The sequence below is a fragment of the Ascaphus truei genome, chromosome 12 (assembly GCF_040206685.1).
Source record: "Ascaphus truei isolate aAscTru1 chromosome 12, aAscTru1.hap1, whole genome shotgun sequence".
Classification (NCBI taxonomy): domain Eukaryota; kingdom Metazoa; phylum Chordata; class Amphibia; order Anura; family Ascaphidae; genus Ascaphus; species Ascaphus truei.
The window spans coordinates 39,698,699-39,716,386 of record NC_134494.1 but is presented as its reverse complement, the minus strand read 5'-3'; the positions used below and the strand labels follow the sequence as shown (position 1 = coordinate 39,716,386).

General features: G+C 42.7%; 2 protein-coding genes across 21 annotated transcripts in view; one reads left to right on the top strand and one right to left on the bottom strand.

Moving 5' to 3' along the window:
• The window catches only part of LOC142464153 (NADH-cytochrome b5 reductase 2-like), a 40,984-nt gene extending 29,292 nt beyond the window's left edge, over nt 1-11,692 (top strand). The window contains exon 9 of the mRNA XM_075567403.1: nt 11,478-11,692. Coding sequence (XP_075423518.1) covers nt 11,478-11,662 — 185 coding nt within the window. The 3' untranslated portion in view covers nt 11,663-11,692. The remainder of the gene's footprint in view (nt 1-11,477) is intronic.
• PPFIBP2 (PPFIB scaffold protein 2) overlaps nt 1-17,688 on the bottom strand; it is a 123,997-nt gene that overhangs the window by 1,075 nt on the left and 105,234 nt on the right. For 17 of the 20 annotated variants that reach the window (XM_075567391.1, XM_075567381.1, XM_075567380.1 and 14 more), the window contains 8 exons: nt 17,098-17,248; nt 16,751-16,862; nt 16,390-16,478; nt 15,536-15,658; nt 15,248-15,373; nt 14,500-14,688; nt 12,543-12,710; nt 1,666-1,731 (listed from right to left, as the gene is read on the bottom strand). In XM_075567391.1, coding sequence (XP_075423506.1) covers nt 1,666-1,731; nt 12,543-12,710; nt 14,500-14,688; nt 15,248-15,373; nt 15,536-15,658; nt 16,390-16,478; nt 16,751-16,862; nt 17,098-17,248 — 1,024 coding nt within the window. Of the gene's footprint in view, nt 1-1,665; nt 1,751-10,434; nt 12,711-14,499; nt 14,689-15,247; nt 15,374-15,535; nt 15,659-16,389; nt 16,479-16,750; nt 16,863-17,097; nt 17,249-17,688 lie in introns of those variants that run through there. The other 3 variants (XM_075567393.1, XM_075567392.1, XM_075567400.1) reach the window with 3 other exon arrangements.

Genomic DNA, 17,688 nt, shown 5'->3' with positions numbered 1-17,688 from the left:
TGTGTGTGAAGCCTATCCCTCCCCTGTGGTGTTAAATGGTCCCTGAATGCTTGTGATGTAAGAGAATGGGTGTGTGTGTGCGCGTGTAAATCTTAATGAATAAAGCACCGACAGTGTGTACAGCGCTTTACAAAAGGTGTGTGTGGTGGGGAGTGTATAACAATGGTGTGGGTAGGTGTAAAAATGTAAGAGGGTGTTGCATTTCTGTTCATATGTGTGGCTACTATGTCGTCCCTTTGGTATATAGGGATAGAATGACAGAATACATTTGTATGTGTAAGAGACGTGTGTGTATTCATATAGTGCAGTATTAATATACATGGGCTTTAGCACTCATGGGAAGAGAGTTCTCGTGTCAGGGTAGTGGCTCATCAAGCTGCAGTCTCGGTTTAGGCTACCAGTGAGGGTCCCGAAGAGTTTCATAAATTTGTACTCATGCAACCGTCTCTCTTTCGGTGTTCTAGGATTACTTGAAAGCTCGCACAAATAAAAGCATTTCGTTCGCCACAGAACAGTATCGACTATCTGTTTTTGATTATTAAGCTTGGCCAACAGAGTACAGATACCTCTACATATATCTATATATACACACACACACAAAAGACAGGGGTGCCAAATGCTACATCCAATTAACAAAACATGGTAATAAGTACAAGCTTCAAATACTTCAATAATAATAGTAATTACTTGGTTATTTAGTTAAACCCTTTGGCCAAAGCGTCGTAAGCCTGCATACCAAACGTCAAGGTATAACCAAAAATGCAGGTCCTACACTACACTGTGAACCCTTCCCTTTACCTCTGCATGAGGGGAAAGAACCATAGTAGGCCCTGTTCTTGCAGCAAAGTGAAAAGACCTCCCAAGTTAAAAAGGTGAGGAGCAGTGAGCTCTGGGGGGAGGTGCCACCTACCTCCATACAACTGTTACCAGTCAGAAATTGATTAACACACTTTCCCAGTTAGCTCAAACTCCTACACCCACAACATCATGAATATATATTTATGTCAAAAAAGGAGTGCTAATGGGCGTGGCAAATGTATACAACAAAAGACAGGGGTCACCAATGCTCCGTCCAATTGACAAAACATATATGGTAATAAGTACAAAGTTCAAATACTTCAATAATAATAATAATTACTTGGTTATTTAGTTAAACCCTTTGGCCAAAGCGTTATAAGCCTGCATACCAAACGTCAAGGTATAACCAAAAATATGTATATATATATATATAGTGAATACTTTACCATCAATGGTGCATACCGCCCCCCCCCCCTTGAGAAAGATCCCATTTGGTGGATCGAAACGTTGGATTTGTGTGATTTATTGCTGAATACAGTTTTTTGGACCTTGCTACTGAGGGCTGTCTTTATTTTAATCATCACCATTGATGGTAAAGTATTCACTATTGGCCTTTATGGACTTAGCACCGGACTCATACCTATTGCTACTTGGAGTGCCAGTGATCGCCTTCTCATATATACACGCGCACACACACACACTGTATGTGACTAGAATATAAAGCCTGCATTTTGATTTTTATTGCTTATGAGACACTTGCTTCTGTTATCACTGTCTAGGAAAGTAAAGAGTTAAATATAAACTGAATTAGTTCTACAACATTCCTAGTCATTTTCTCAACGGGTGTAAAGGAGAAATAATACTTACTGTGAGGTTATTAATGCCTTCAGAAAAAGCCCCTATTTGCTTTACCGTCCCCTCTGAATGCTCCATCTGTAAAATCGTTCAGCAACTACATGAATTTGAACCGCAGCGAGGCTCTCAAAAGTAAAAACATTCCACACTCAAGCGGGACAAACCAAAACACAAAAGCATTTAATAACATGCAAATCACAATGCTCAGCATTGCAGGACTGCAAGAAAGGCAGGCCACAAAAAACACAATCTCTTTATTTTTATTTATGTGTGTGTGTGTTTTCTGTGACGGTCGTGTGTGTATTCTCTGACTGACGTGTGTGTGTTTTCTGTGACGGTCGTGTGTGTGTGTGTGTGTGTGTGTGTGTGTGTAAAACCTACAGATAGGAGAAAATTTAAAACAACTTACCATAATTTTCTTTTCCTGGAACCATGGCAGTGGGCACCATTGGGTTAATCCCTTCTCACTCTAGGTAGGACAGGAAGTAGACTTTTGCAGGTAGGCCATATAAGGCCCCTCCCTCTACCTGCACATTAGTCTTACGATTCTTCCATAGCTGAAAATATATAACTGATAGGCATTAGACATACACAGGGAGGGTAACTATGTGCCCACTGCCATGGTTCCAGGAAAAGAAAATTACGGTAAGTTGTTTTAAATTTTCTCCTTTCCTGATCACCCTGGCAGTGGGCACCATTGGGACATACCCAAGCAGTGCAAATTTTAGGGAGGGATAAATCAGAATAAACACCACCAGTTAATGCCTTATCAGTTTGACCTTTATTAATACACCTTATACTTATTTCACTACAGATTCTATCACTCTACGACCAAAGCTTCCGTCAGCGGATGATTGTACGTCTAGTCTGCAGTATTTCAAGAATGTATTGAATGAGGACCAGACTGCCGCTATGCATATCTGTCCTGGTGTATCCTGGGCTTTAAATGCCCATGAAGTAGACATGGCCCTTGTAGAATGAGCTTTAATGTTCAAAGGTTTATCTTGTCCTTTGCTTTCATAAGCCTTTTAATACAAGACACTATCCACTGGGAAATTGTTGTCTTTGATGCTTCTTGACCTTTCTTCTGTCCCTCTGGAATTGATGAATAGTCTGTCTGACTTTCTGATATCTCGCATCCTTTCCAGGTACACTTTTAGACATCTTACCACGTTTAATTTGTGTAGTCTTTCTTCTTTCTTATTCTTTGGTTCTAGACAGAATGTCGGAATCACAATTTCTTGATTCATATGGAACTGTGATACAACTTTTGGCAGGAATTGATGTACTGGTCTGAGAACTGCCTTGTCTAGATGTATGACTAGGAATGGTTCATTGGCTGATAGAGCCTGTAGTTCTCCCACTCTCCTTGCTGAGGTGATAGCTATCAAAAACGCCATTTCCCATGATAACCATTTTAAGCCTATCTCCTGTATAGATTCAGACGGAGCTGCTGTTAGTACATCCAATACTAGGGACAAGTCCCATGTAGGTACCCTGTTCTTGATTTGAGGCCTTAACCTTTTAACTGCCTGAAAGAATCTGATGATCAATCTTTCCATTGCCAGATTTCTTTCCAACAAGGCTGATAGTGCAGACACCTGTACTTTCAATGAGCTAAGACTGAGACCTTTCTCAAATCCTTTTTGCAGGAACTCCACAAATTGATACAATTCTAGGTGAAAGGAATTCTGTTTTTCTTTTTCACACCAATCGCGAAAGCAAAGCCAGATTCTATGGTATACTTTCGATGTGGAACTTTTCCTTGCTTGTAAAAGGGTTTGGATTGTTTTGTCTGAACAACCTTTCAGTCTCAATGTTTCCTGCTCAATCGCCATGCCGTCAAAGCCCATTGTTTTGCATTCGGATGACATATTGGCCCCTGTTGCATCAACCCTTTGCGATCTGGTATGTGCCATGGTGTATCTACTGCCATATTTACCAATTGGGTGAACCAAAGCCTTCTTGGCCAGTAGGGTGCTACGAATATCACCTCTGCTTGGTCTTCCCTGATTTTCCTGATTGTTTTCGGAATTAGGGGAATTGGAGGGAACAGGTATGCCAACTTGAAGTGCCATTTGAAACTGAGAGCATTTGTACCTTGTGCGCTTGGATGAAACTGTCTGGCACAGTAGTTCCTTACCTTGCGGTTTTGGTGTGTCGCCATGAGATATATGTCTGGCTGACCCCATCGCTCTACCAGTTCTTGAAACACCTGTGGATATAACGCCCATTCTCCTGGGTGTATGATGTTCCGACTTAGAAAGTCTGCTGTGACATTTTCTAGTCCTGGGAAATGTATGGCTGTAATTTCCGACAAGTGGCACTCTGCCCAAAAGAGGATTTCTGCTGTGAGGTTCATCAGCTTTCTGCTCCTGGTTCCTCCTTGTTCGGCTATATACTTGACAACTGACCAGTTGTCTGATTCTATTTTTATACAGCCACCTCTTATATGGTCTTGGAAAGCTTCTAAGGCCCTTTGTACTGCTTTTAATTCCAGCAGATTTGATGGAAGATGCTTTTCCTGGTTTGTCCAGGTTCCTTGCACCAATGTTTCTCCCATCTGGACACCCCAACCTGTGTTGCTCGCATCTGTTGTAATTCTTACCCAATGCACTGGTTGTAGTGTTTGTCCTTTTTCCAGGTTTCGGGTATCTTCCCACCACTTTAATTCCTGTTTTGTGTGTGGGTGTAACAAGATTCTTTGTCTTGTGTCCTTGTGATTCCCGTTCCATTGTTGCAGAAAATTGTTTTGCAGTGGTCTCATATGTATTGCTGCCCATTTTGTGACGCTTAATGTTGAAGCGAATTTCCCTAGGAGCTTCATGCATTCTTCTGCTGAAGTCCTGGTAGCTTTCCTGAGCTTCTTTGTTGCATGGCTATGTCTTGCCTCTTTGCGTCTGGTAGTCTCACTTCTCCTTTTGCTGTATCAAATTCTACCCCCAGAAATCTTAACAGCTGAGTGGGCATGAGATGGCTCTTGTCTCTGTTTATTTAACCAACCGTGGTGTTCCAGGAAGGTTATTACCATCTTCTGGTCTTGCTGGAATTTCTCCAGACTCCTCGATTTTACCAGGATGTCGTCCAGGTATGGGTATATTTCTACCCCTCTTTCTCTCATTTCTGCCACTAGAGGGGCTAGAACCTTTGTAAACGTCCTTGGGGAAGTCGCCAGACCAATGGCAGTGCTGTGTACTGATACTGATATTGATTTACTGTAAACCTTAGGCATCTTTGGTGTCCCTTTGCTAAGGGCACATGTAGATAAGCATCTTTTAAGTCTATCGCCACCATCCAGTCTCCTGGTTGTACCTCTTGAATAATCAGGTTTAACGACACCATCTTGAATTTTCTTATTTTCAAGAATAAATTCACATTTCTTAGGTCTAGGATTGCTCTGTACTCCCCTGTAGGTTTCTTTACTAGAAAAATTCTGGAATAAATTCCACTTCCTCTTCCTAAGGTACCTTCTTTATTACTTCTGCCTGTAATCATTTCTTTAAAGCTGAATTCATCTGCCTTCTTTTTTCCTTGGACTGTATCCATGTTATTAAGCCCATATTTCTTATTGGCATCTCTCTGAATTCTATAGTGTACCTCTGACGAATGGTCTGTAATACCCAATTGTCCTGTATTGTTTGGGCCCATGTTGCAGAAAACTGCTTCAGTCGCCCTCCTACTGGCAACTGTCACGAAAAAGCCGGTTCTGGCCGCCCCTCCATGTTGTTTGTCTTGGAGATGACCTGCCAGGTCTATATGCCTTTGCTTCCTTATATTGGTTTCTATTAGCCTGTTGGAAACCGAATCTTCTGCCCTGTTCTCCTGAGGTAAAAAATGCTCTTACCTCATGATGCTTTTGTTATTATTGCATCCAGTTTGTTACCGAAGAGGAACTCACCTTCAATGGTAATCCACACAAATTGTTCTTTGATGCTGTGTCAGCCATCCACTGTCTGAGCCATAAAGCCCTTCTTGCTGATACCACCAGCACCATAGATTTGGCTGCTCATTTTACTTCTGACAGTGCTTTAATAGCACTTCTTTCCACACCTTTGTATATTGCTTCTTCAATGTTGGCAATCCACACTCGCATAGCCCTTGCTGCTGACGTAGTTGCTATGGCAGGTTTGAGGATGTTCCTGCTGTAACGTATGCTTTCTTCAATACGTATCCCTCTTCCTATCCATAGCGTCCTCCAATGACGCAGGTTCCTCTATTGGAATTGTGGTCTTTTCTACTATTCTGGAAATAGCAGTATCCACCTTTGGGCTGACATCCCAAAATGTTACCTCCTCTTGTGGGAATGGATACATCTTCCCAAACCTTTTAGGCGTAAATACTCTGGCGTCTGGTTGCGCCAACTCCACCTGAATGAGGTCCTTAATTACTTGATGGATAGGAAAGACTCTACCTTTTTAAAGCAGCAGCAGCAGCAGCAGCAGCAGCAGCAGCAGCAGCAGCAGCAGCAGCAGCAGACTGCTTAGCTTTGTCAAACAGCAGGCCAGTACAGAAACTCTTGAAGCAGCCAGGACACTTTGTCTCGCCCCAAAAAGTTTATCTTTTTTGTGGGTTAACTACTCAGTGACTTCCCGTTCCAAAGCCTGTATCATGGCTTTGATGAGTGGATCCACCCTTTCTACATCAAATTCAGATTCCTCTTACTGAATATCTTGATCTGATGAATCCATTTCACTCTCTGACACATGAAAACAATCAATGTCAGACTCATATGAAGAAAAACCTTTCCCCTTATCCAGACTGGTCTGGGATCTAGATCTTTCCAGCGCAGGGTTAACAGCTTGCTGGACTGCCGCATCATCTCTCTGTTTAACAGCCTCCTTCATCAATAAGGAAAGTGCTCATTTGTTCATTGGTATCACCTGCAGCTGCCTTAAGACAATCTTCACATAATTACTTCCCTATTAGGGCTGGTTTCTCACAAGCTGAACACCATTTAGTTTTCTTAGCAACCTTTCATTTATGTTGCAGGGATTCCCCCGTCCCTTTTGAAGATCCTGCTTCTGGGAGGGTAACCACCAACTTATAAAAACAAAATAAATACTAAACATACACCCTAATGTGTATATACCATCTCTCTTTCCCATGTAGAACTAAAAACTAAGGACTCACCTAGTCTTGGGAACTGAAGTTTGGGTGTTTCCATTTCAAAACCATTTCCAGCACTTGGCTTCTCCCTGCTGAGCGTTCCATGCTGCAGCTCTCCTCACACATACACACAGTGTGGTCGTCGCTTCTCTGACGTCATCAAGTGCTCGTGCACGGCTCGCGTGTCTGTGCACGCATCTGCCGTCCGGAACCTCACGCGCGCGCTCCCGTGCGGCCGCGTGCACTGTTCCCTCTACCGCAGCGTTCCAGACGCTAGCGCGGTCAATTTGAGCCTTTCTCCGGCTCGCAGCTATGGCTGCTCCCCCCTCCACGTGTAGCGGGCTCCTGGGGTACTTTTACCGCAGCGTACCAGACGCTAGCGCGGTCAATCTGAGCCTTTTCTCCGGCTCGCAGCTATGGCTGCTCCCCCCTCCGCGTGTAGCGGGCTCCTGGGGTACTTTTACCGCAGCGTACCAGACGCTAGCGCGGTCAATCTGAGCCTTTTCTCCGGCTCGCAGCTATGGCTGCTCCCCCCTCCGCGTGTAGCGGGCTCCTGGGGTACTTTTACCGCAGCGTACCAGACGCTAGCGCGGTCAATCTGAGCCTTTTCTCCGGCTCGCAGCTATGGCTGCTCCCCCCTCCGCGTGTAGCGGGCTCCTGGGGTACTTTTACCGCAGCGTACCAGACGCTAGTGCGGTGAGTCTGGGCCTCCACGGCTCTCAGCTGCAGCTGCTATGCACCCCTCTGTTTACCTTCGGTTGGTAACGGGTTTTTTGCACGTAAGCTTCCCCGCCCGCGGCTGCAGCTGCTCCCCACCCCACGGATGTAATGGGTTCCAGGGGCTCCCCCGACTCTAAGGGGTCTCCGTCTTGCCACCAGCAGGGCGCGTCGATCGGAGCTTCAGGGCAGAGAGGCTGAGACCCTGGATATCTGCACTAGGTGCAGTAGGTGAGTCCCTTACAAAATAAAAAATCCTACTCCTAGCTGTGAGGACAGGAAAAAGACTAATGTGCAGGTAGAGGGAGGGGCCTTATATGGCCTACCTGCAAAAGTCTACTTCCTGTCCTACCTAGAGTGAGAAGGGATTAACCCAATGGTGCCCACTGCCAGGGTGATCAGGAAAATACATTTTTGTCCTGATTTTCTGATTTATGGAAGCGACATGTTGCCTTCTTTTAATATCATCTGTTTAGGATATTTTTATTTGCGGTACGCTGCACGGGTTATATTTGCGGTACGCTGCGCGGTGGAGGGTTTATATTTGCGGTACGCTGCGCGGTGGAGTGTTTATATTTGCGGTACGCTGCGCGGTGGAGGGTTTATATTTGCGGTACGCTGCGCGGTGGGAGGGTTTATATTTGCGGTACGCTGCGCGGTGGAGGGTTTATGTTTGCGGTACGCTGCGCGGTGGAGGGTTTATGTTTGCGGTACACTGCGCGGTGGAGGGTTTATATTTGCGGTACGCTGCGCGGTGGAGGGTTTATATTTGCGGTACGCTGCGCGGTGGGAGGGTTTATATTTGCGGTACGCTGCGCGGTGGAGGGTTTATATTTGCGGTACGCTGCGCGGTGGAGGGTTTATATTTGCGGTACGCTGCGCGGTGGAGGGTTTATATTTGCGGTACGCTGAGCGGTGGGTTTATATTTGCGGTACGCTGCGCGGTGGGAGGGTTTATATTTGCGGTACGCTGCGCGGTGGAGGGTTTATATTTGCGGTACGCTGCGCGGTGGAGGGTTTATATTTGCGGTACGCTGCGCGGTGGAGGGTTTATATTTGCGGTACGCTGCGCGGTGGAGTGTTTATATTTGCGGTACGCTGAGCGGTGGGAGGGTTTATATTTGCGGTACGCTGAGCGGTGGAGGGTTTATATTTGCGGTACGCTGAGCGGTGGGAGGGTTTATATTTGCGGTACGCTGAGCGGTGGAGGGTTTATATTTGCGGTACGCTGAGCGGTGGGAGGGTTTATATTTGCGGTACGCTGAGCGGTGGAGGGTTTATGTTTGCGGTACGGTTTAATGTTTAAGATATCTGCAATTTCAGTGTAACAGTGACCTCTAGTGGGTGCAATTAAGGACGGCAGGAAGACTTTTGTGCCTTCATTACAAAGCGGCAGCAATCCCCTCAAGAAGCCTGCAGGCAGCTCACTCAAAATTTACTATCCATTTTTGTGTGTGTTAAAACTAATAATTTTCTTTATCGCTATAGCTTTTGAGGTTGCCATGGTAACCTGTAGACTGTACTGGGGAAAGCACAATTTTTACTTTCCAGACACTCAAAAATCCGCCGCCCCATGGCACTTCCATGCAGCACCCGCCTCCTCCTCGCTGCACCCCCCCTCCTGAATCGCAGCTTCAAATGACACCGCGGACGTTACCACGTGACGTTGTGCGGCGTTGCGTTGCCATGATAATGCGGCGTCATGACGGCATTTGGCGCTGCATCGCCTTGGCAACGAGACACCGAATGGCGTAATGTTGGTGACGTCTGAGGCGTCATTTGACACTGCGATTAGAAAAGGAGATGGAGGGCGGCAGTTAGGAGGCGGCTGCCACGTGTAAGTGCCTCCCCATCAGGCCCGATTGACCTGAGAACGCGGCATATATATATGGGGAGAGACATTTTTGCCGCCCCCACATTTTGCTGCCCTAGTCTCAGGCCTAACGGGCCTAATGGGAAATCCACCACTGCAGACATTTAATATTTCAAACGCTCATGTTTCCTGACTTTTAACAATAAAATGGAGTAGGAAAGGGCAAGAAGAGATCTCTTAAACCAAGTAAAAATGTTACTGACAAAAAAGTGGGAGTATCGCGGATTGCTACTTTGTACAATTAGCATGATTAAACGTTTGTTTAAATATATGTACATTTTCAATTATTACCTATGATAGGGAAACAATGCTGCATATAGAATGTGTGTAATTTTAACTTGTTAATCTAACTATCCTATAAAAGTACCAACATTTTAAAATGCTTTTTAACGGCTTTGTTTGTAAGAATAGAAACTCCAGAGGCCTCATTGGCACATGGGGATACAATAAAAAGAAGTCCACAAGATTGGCGTAAAGCAGACGTGGTGCTTATATTTAAAAAGGGAGCTAGATTACAACCGGGGAATTACAGGCCTGTAAGCCTGACTTCAATAGTGGGGAAGCTACTTGAAGGTTTAGTATGTGATAATATTCAGGAATACCTAATGGAAAACAAAATTATTAGTAATAGTCAGCATGGATTTATGAAGGATAGATCATGCCAAACTAACATTGGTTTCTTTGAGGAGGTAAGTAGGAATTTATACCAGAGTAATGCAGTTGATGTGGTCTACTTAGATTTTGCAAAGGCTTTTGATACGGTGCCAAACAAAAAGGTTAGTGTGCAAAATAAAGGAAATTGGACTCTAAAAATATTTGTACCTGCATTGAAAACTGGTTGAAGGATAGACAGAGAGTTGTTGTAAATTGAACGTTTTCATATTGGACTAAAGTTGTAAGTGGAGTACCTCAGGGATCGGTACTGGGACCCCTGCTTTTTAACTTGTTTGTTAATGACCTTGAGGTTGGCATAGTGTGCAAAGTCTCCATCTTTGCTGATGACACTAAATTGTGTAAGGTAGAATCAGAGCAGAATGTAATTTCTCTCCAGAAGGACTTGGAGAGACTGGACACGTGGGCAGGTAAATGGCAGATGAGGTTTAATACAGATAAATGTAAGGTTATGCATTTGGGAAACAAGAATAAACAGACGACTTACAAATTAAATGGGGCAAAATTAGGTCAATCCTTAATGGAGAGGGATTTAGGAATGCTGGTAGACAGCAGGCTTAGCAATAGTGCCCAATGTCATGCAGTAGCTGCAAAGGCAAACAAGATCTTATCTTGCATTAAACGGGCAATGGATAGAAGGGAAGTAAACATAATTATGCCCATTTATAAAGCATTAGTAAGACCACACCTTGAATATCAAGTACAATTTTGGGCACCTTAGAAAAGACATTATGGAACTAGAGAGAGTGCAGAGAAGAGCCACCAAATTAACAAAGGGGATAGACAATCTGATTTATGAGGAGAGGCTTGCGAAATTTGGTTTGTTTACATTAGAAAAGAGGCGTCAAAGAGGGGATGTGATAACTATATATAAACATATTCTGGGACAGTACAGGGAGCTTTCAAAAGAACTATTCATCCCAAGGGCAGTACAAAAGGACACTGGGTCATACCTTGAGGTTGGAGGAAAGGAGATTTCACCAGCAACAAAGGAAAGGGTTATTTACAGGGCAGTTACAATGTGGAATTCATTACCCATGGAGACTGATTGCAGATACAATAGATATCTTCAAAAAAAGGTTGGACATCTTTTTTTAGAAAGGAAAGGTATACAGGGATATACCAAATAAGTAAACATGGGAAGGATGTTGATCCAGTGAGTAATCTGATTGCCAATTCTTGGAGTCAGGAAGCAATTAATTTTCCCTTTATGAGATATGATTAGATTATACTGTATGTCACTGGGGTTTTTGGTTTGCCTTCCTCTGGATCAATATACTTAAAGTACAAATATAGGATAACTATCAGACATAAATTTAGCATAGGTTGAACTTAATGGACATATCTTTTTTCAACCTCATCTACTATGTAACTATGTAATATAAACTGTACTAACCCGAGCTTATGGCAAGTGTACATATCAGTAAAACCCAGCCCTCCCACACTTATATTGCAGTGCCTGTAACATTGTTAATTCCAGGAGAAGCTGTATCAGACTCTGCAGTACAACATCAAATAATCAATTGGATACAAGATGGAATTTGTGATGTCCCGTTTCATAAACAGTACAATTTGACCAAGTCTTTCCATGTTAACAATTTCTCTTTTTTTCCTTATATACTTTACATGACCTCCTTGTAGATCTTATTTTATTGTGGAAGTTCCTGACATGGCCAATTAAACTCGTACGATTGAAAGAAAAATGAAGGGTGACTGTGTCGTGATTTCACGTATTATCCAATTGCTGCTGCGCCAGTCATTGCAGACCTGTGTAATCTCTCATGGTCTCTACATCATTCTAACAAGAAGTTCTGCAAACACAATAAACACACCAACACACCATGCAAGTGAGAGCAGCCATGCTTTTCTGTTAGGTGAATGGCTTTGCATTCAGTGTTTTGAAGCAAAGACTTTGGAAAGTGCTTCCTTTTTGCTTTCATAGTTTCCATTTATTAATGTCTTTTCTAAATGAAGCATATAAAAACATATAATTGTGTTTGACTTCGGTTGTGCATACGTAATGCCATGTTTCCGTTTGACATATTTACCATTGCACAATGTACTTACAGTTTTATCAGAACAACATTTATATACTTGTGCAAAACAAAAACCAGGATGCATTAATATTTACACAATTAATAATCCTAGATGCAATTAAATACTCAGGGTTAAGTTAAAACGTATATATATTCAATGGATAAAAAGTACCATTTTCTTCTGTATAAAACCTCTGTGTCAGTAATTTCAGGCTGTGTGTTCCTCCATTAAGTGGTCATGCTCGTTTTGGTAAAAATATAAAACATTTCCTCTGTTGATCTCAATATAGATATGTAAAAAAAAAAAAGTGTCTTTGGACAACAAATAAAACTTTGCATAATATCTCCTCGGTGAAGCCATGCTGATGATGTAGCTATGTTGGGTTACATGGAAATGCATGGTTATTGGCAAGCTTGGATGGACACTGATGACTGACAATGGGGAATGATGCTAGATGTAGATGCCGTCAGATATTATTGCCCACCTGCTCCAAGTTGTCTAACTCTTTCGCAGGGCTAGGGCTCGGGACTTTGAATTCTCCATAGCACTTCTGAGAACCGTTACTCGTGTCCACAGGGCAAACATATTCTGTGGAGTCATCACATTTCTTCTTTCGAAGGTTTCCAAAATGAGACAGGCCGAGTTTCTTTGGCTGCAATTGTAAGGAAGCACATGTAAGAGGAGGTTATGTGAGGCCAGAATCTCTCACGGATGAGTCATAAATCATCAAATCTTCAAGGAAAAGAGAGTTTGCTTTCTTAAAGTGGCAGTTTTTTTTTGTCTTCATGTATAGGAAGCGGGGGGTATCCAGAGCTGAACCGCATTCATTTCAGTTCCGCGGACCCATTACTTCCAGAGATACTTACCCGAGAAGGTGCCTCTGGTACTTCATAGAGGTTTAAATACGGGCCAATAGAAAACCTATACAAACGACGGTGCGGCCTACGTAACATGGGGAGTTAAAACCTCCATTCCTCCCCCCCCCCCATCCTCTGGTACTGGTGCCAGTAAATATATTGGAAACTAGAGGTCCCCAGAGCTGAAATTGACATGGTTGAGCGCTGGAGACCCCCTGCTATCTATGCATGTTATATAAAATAAAACACAGTAGGGGTTCTCAACACCCCCAACAGGTCAGGTATTCAGGATATCTCTGCTTCAGCACAGGTGGCTCAATCAGTGGCTCAGTCAAAGACTGAGCCACCTGAGCCACAGGTGAGCCACCTGTGATGAAGTAGGGACTGATTGAGCTACCTGTGCTGAAGCAGGTATATCCTGAAAACTTGACTTGTTGGGGGGCTCTTGGGCACTGGAGTTGAGACCCCTGCAGTAGGGGAAACGGCCCCTTTATGGTTCACAGGTTCTCTTTGTGCAGCTTTTTTTTGTGCGGAGTGAAACTTATAATCATTTAAAATCCAGGTTTATTAAGTTGGATATTTAGAAAGTGTCTATTAAAAGGTATGTTAATAAAAACATGTAGGAAATTCCTGAGTAGAAAGTCCAGATCAGTGCATCAGAAAGACAGCAGCCATAAATATGAGAGCATGAATATGTATCCTGCCTCAAGCAAACATTTGCTATGTTGAAATGTAGTAATCGTTGGTGCCAGAGGTGAGAGGTACAGTCATTGTATAAGCAAATCAACGACTCCTATCGTAGATAGATACGAGTGCCACATTGTTGCCCGTAGAGCTGTCGGTGCAAATCACAACCGTGAAGCAGAGACAGGTCTTAGCGGACTAGGGGCTGGTATCACCTGGAGTGAATGTAGTATAACTGGATGGACCGTAGGAAAATAGATTACTCACAGTCTTCGCAAAGGGGGGGTCTGCGAGTCTCTGGTGCCTACGTGCACACATTGATGAGGATCAGGTAACAGGAAGAAACTCCCACAAGGGAAGAAAACACAGCTGCAAAAATTGGATGGAGGCTGGGTCACATACAAAAATGTATTTATCTACCGTAGCAGTACAATAAAATCATCCTTCAGGAGCAGGAATACCAACGCGTTTCGTGCTTCCAGCGCTTTGTCTGGAAGCACGAAACGCGTTAGAGTGTTGCTGCTCCTGAAGGATGATTTTATTGTACTGCTACGGTAAGATAAATATATTTTTGTATGTGATCCAGCCTCCATCCAATTTTTGCAGCTGTGCACCGCTGTTTTCTTCCCTCGTGGGAGTTCCTTCAGGTTAATATAAACAGAAGTGTCCCAAAAACTATTATAGTTGACTCAAAAGTAATGTACCATATTGACCCGAATATAGTACAGCCTCGCACATAATACGACCCTAAAGTTTTGAAGGTGTTCTACATGACAATTAAAAGGTGTTAGGCTGCGCATACTGTATAATACGAGTACAGTTTTCGGAAGGACATTTTTAGGATAAAAACATAGCACTATATTCATGCCAATACGGTATTTGTTTTATAGGATCACCTACCCGCACTTTGGCAGTGGTAGACAGAGGTGTGTAGGTTGTATTTTCCATGATTTCTCGCTTCTCCTGTTGTGCTTCAGAACCAATTAACATGCTGAAGTTTGTTTTTAAGTGTCGCCTGAGTAAAGTCTTTTGAGGCGGGATGTTTAAGAGCATGGCCAGGGTGTCCGAATTAAAACGAGGTTCAAGTATCTGGGAAGACAATAGCAAAACATTTCCCAAATTCATCAGCATGCTCCATATTTCTTATATTTCCTTATGGTCATCTACTGCCGAGACAAAATAGAATGACAATATGAATAAAACACACACTTGGCAAAACTGAGCGACTCCAGGTAAACGGGAAATAGTCCGCACAAAGGAATATCTTAATTTCACTCCATTTGCTCCAAAAGCATTTCCATAAGAGGCAATACCCAATATTGAGGGCCTGTCATGTAACTGAAGCAGTGAATTAGGGCAACGACTGATGATCAGGATAATTAGCTAACATAATGGTCTACAGTACAGCGGAGGTGTAACTTCAATTATTAAGGAAACCTTAGGGAGTAGAATTTAATTTGGGCTTTTGTTACCACAAAAAAAAAAAAACATCTACCCACCGATATTACACAGACATAAAAAATAAAAAAGGGGGGATTCTCAGTCATTCTGCTAAGAGGGTCAAAGTTTAATGCAATATTAATTGGCATTTTTATTCCAAGTAATACGTACTCTCTACAATAAAATCAGGAATATTTTTTTCTCTTACAATAAGACCACCGTGAACGCCACTGCCGCGAAGGTTTGGTGCGTATTCTGCCAGATCTACAGACCGCAGCCACTCCATCACGCGGTGATTGGACCATTGGACCACTTCCGAAGGGGAGACGCTATTCTGTCAAATGGAACCCCCCCAAAAAAAATATATTACTTTTCGGGTTTCCGAGGTGATGGCTTTTCCAAAATAAGAAAGACAGCTATTTTTTAGAACTCAGAACCCACTTTGTAGCACAAATGCTTTTATAAACGATTGAATAGTTGCTACAAAGCCCCATACCTCATTGGCTGGCCGCCTGCGCAGGCAGTGTGGGTTGAACGCGTTGGCATGTAACACGTGGATGGCACATTTAATACTGAGATGGTGCAGCTGGCTGGTAACTTTCAGAAACAGAAGATCATTCTTAAAAAAAAAAAGAAGACATAAAAATGGGACACATTACATTAGAATATATTACATCCTAGTATGGTTCTGGTGGATATTTTGGTACTGTGAAATTGTACATTTGTTATAAGTGGTGATATCTTTATAGTTCACTACACAAACATGAATAAGTCCTGCGTGGTTTTAAAAGCTCTGTAAACGAAGAAATCTAATCATACGATTTAAAAGAGGTATAGTAATTGGAAAGCAGCATGAAATGACCAAACAAAATTTGATTTCTATCAGTTCATTTAATGTTGGAGCCTGTTCAAGTTTTTCTGAGCACGGTGCTGGAGTATTTTATCTTCCCCTTTTTACATTTTCTGAAGCTAGTCTATTGGATTACCAAATCCATGTTTAGCTTGGGTACTCTAAGCCTTTCCTTCCTCTCCCCCAGGAAGGACGTCTTCACATACCGAGCCTTTGCACCTGTTCCTCTTGATTAGCAAGAATCTTTGATGCAGAGGATCAGATGTCACCTTGTTTCTGATGTCACACATTACTAGTTGCCAAGGGAAATATTTACACTGCAAATAACACAAGTGACTTATGGCAGCACAGGTAGTGCCCAAAATAAAAACACCATTCTATGTTTCTTTGTTTTAGTTTGTTACAACGTATATAATATACTGGCGAGTTTTTGATATGTGTGTTATTTTGTGGGCAACTCAGAGTGTTACATAAAAATAGATAATGTGACTTTTTCATACCACAGTTAAATATTGCAGCATTCTCCCGTCAACTCGTGATTCGTGAAACTGATCTTTGTATTGAGGTAAGCCAATATCATCAAGCCATCCTGTAAATAAAAGGTGGAATAAAAATAGATTCAAAATGATCTATGCCAGGGCTGACCAGCGCCAGACCTCTAGGGCCACAACTGACCAGGTATTAGGGTTATCCCTGCTTCAGCACTGGTGACTCAGTCATTCGGATTGAGCCACTGATGGAAGCAGGAATATCCTTAAAACCTGACCTGTTGATGATCCTTGAGAATTGGAGCAGGCCGCCCCTGATTCTATGCACGCAAAAAGAAAAATAGGAAAAGGGGAAGAAAATATTACCACTTACGGGTCACCCACATATGATCCAGTGTGCCTGACTTCTCTTCTTGTTTATTGTTTATGGCAGTAATGGCTAACTGAAGCTTCTTTCGGTGCAGTGGGTGCTTTATCCCCAGCTCCTACGGAAAACATTCAGAATCTGTTACATAATGGAAAGATAAGAGGCATATAAGGTAACGTACAACGTAAACCTATACTGTAACTGAGGGGATTTCCATAAGAGACATATAAACCTCTAAAGAATGTCTCATATCGAAAATCTGACTTTTGTTCACAGGATGAATAACTATTTTACTAATTAGCAGACAGAAAAATGAAACTTGGAAAATATTTGATGACTTGATAAGCTCTCACCTTTTCCAGGAGTTGAGGTGTCGCTGTTAGCAATGTCTGACCAGAGCTCACCCACTGCCTGGCAAAAATCACATACTGGGCCAATCCAAAGTCTTCAAGCCAGTTACAGACCTGTTCATTGCTCCACTGAGCGAAAGGAGCATTACTATCGCTGATAATAGAAGACAACATGTCGTGTGATTTAAATTAGTGTGTGTCATTCTGACTTATGATATTTTATTGAACCCTCAGGAAAAAGCTATTCATATGCTCTGCACGCGATGTTTCAATGGAGTTATTGTTTCATATCTAAAAGGACACAAACAATGAACCTTTCTGTTCTCAAAAACACATTTAAAAGATCCAGGAAACAGGTTGGTTCAGTAAAAGCTAAACCGGTCTGCACATCATTCACCAAGATCGTTATTGCTGCAATAACTTAGTACTGCAAATGGATGAACATGTTTAAAGCCCTTTGCAAAGCACCACTGCCCACCTGGCAGTAGAGCTTTACTTCTTGCTGAATACTGATTGCTATGGGCTTTTCCAAAAATTAAACATACATAGGAATATTTTGATACTGTCTATACGTGTTGATCTTGGGGACCTTAA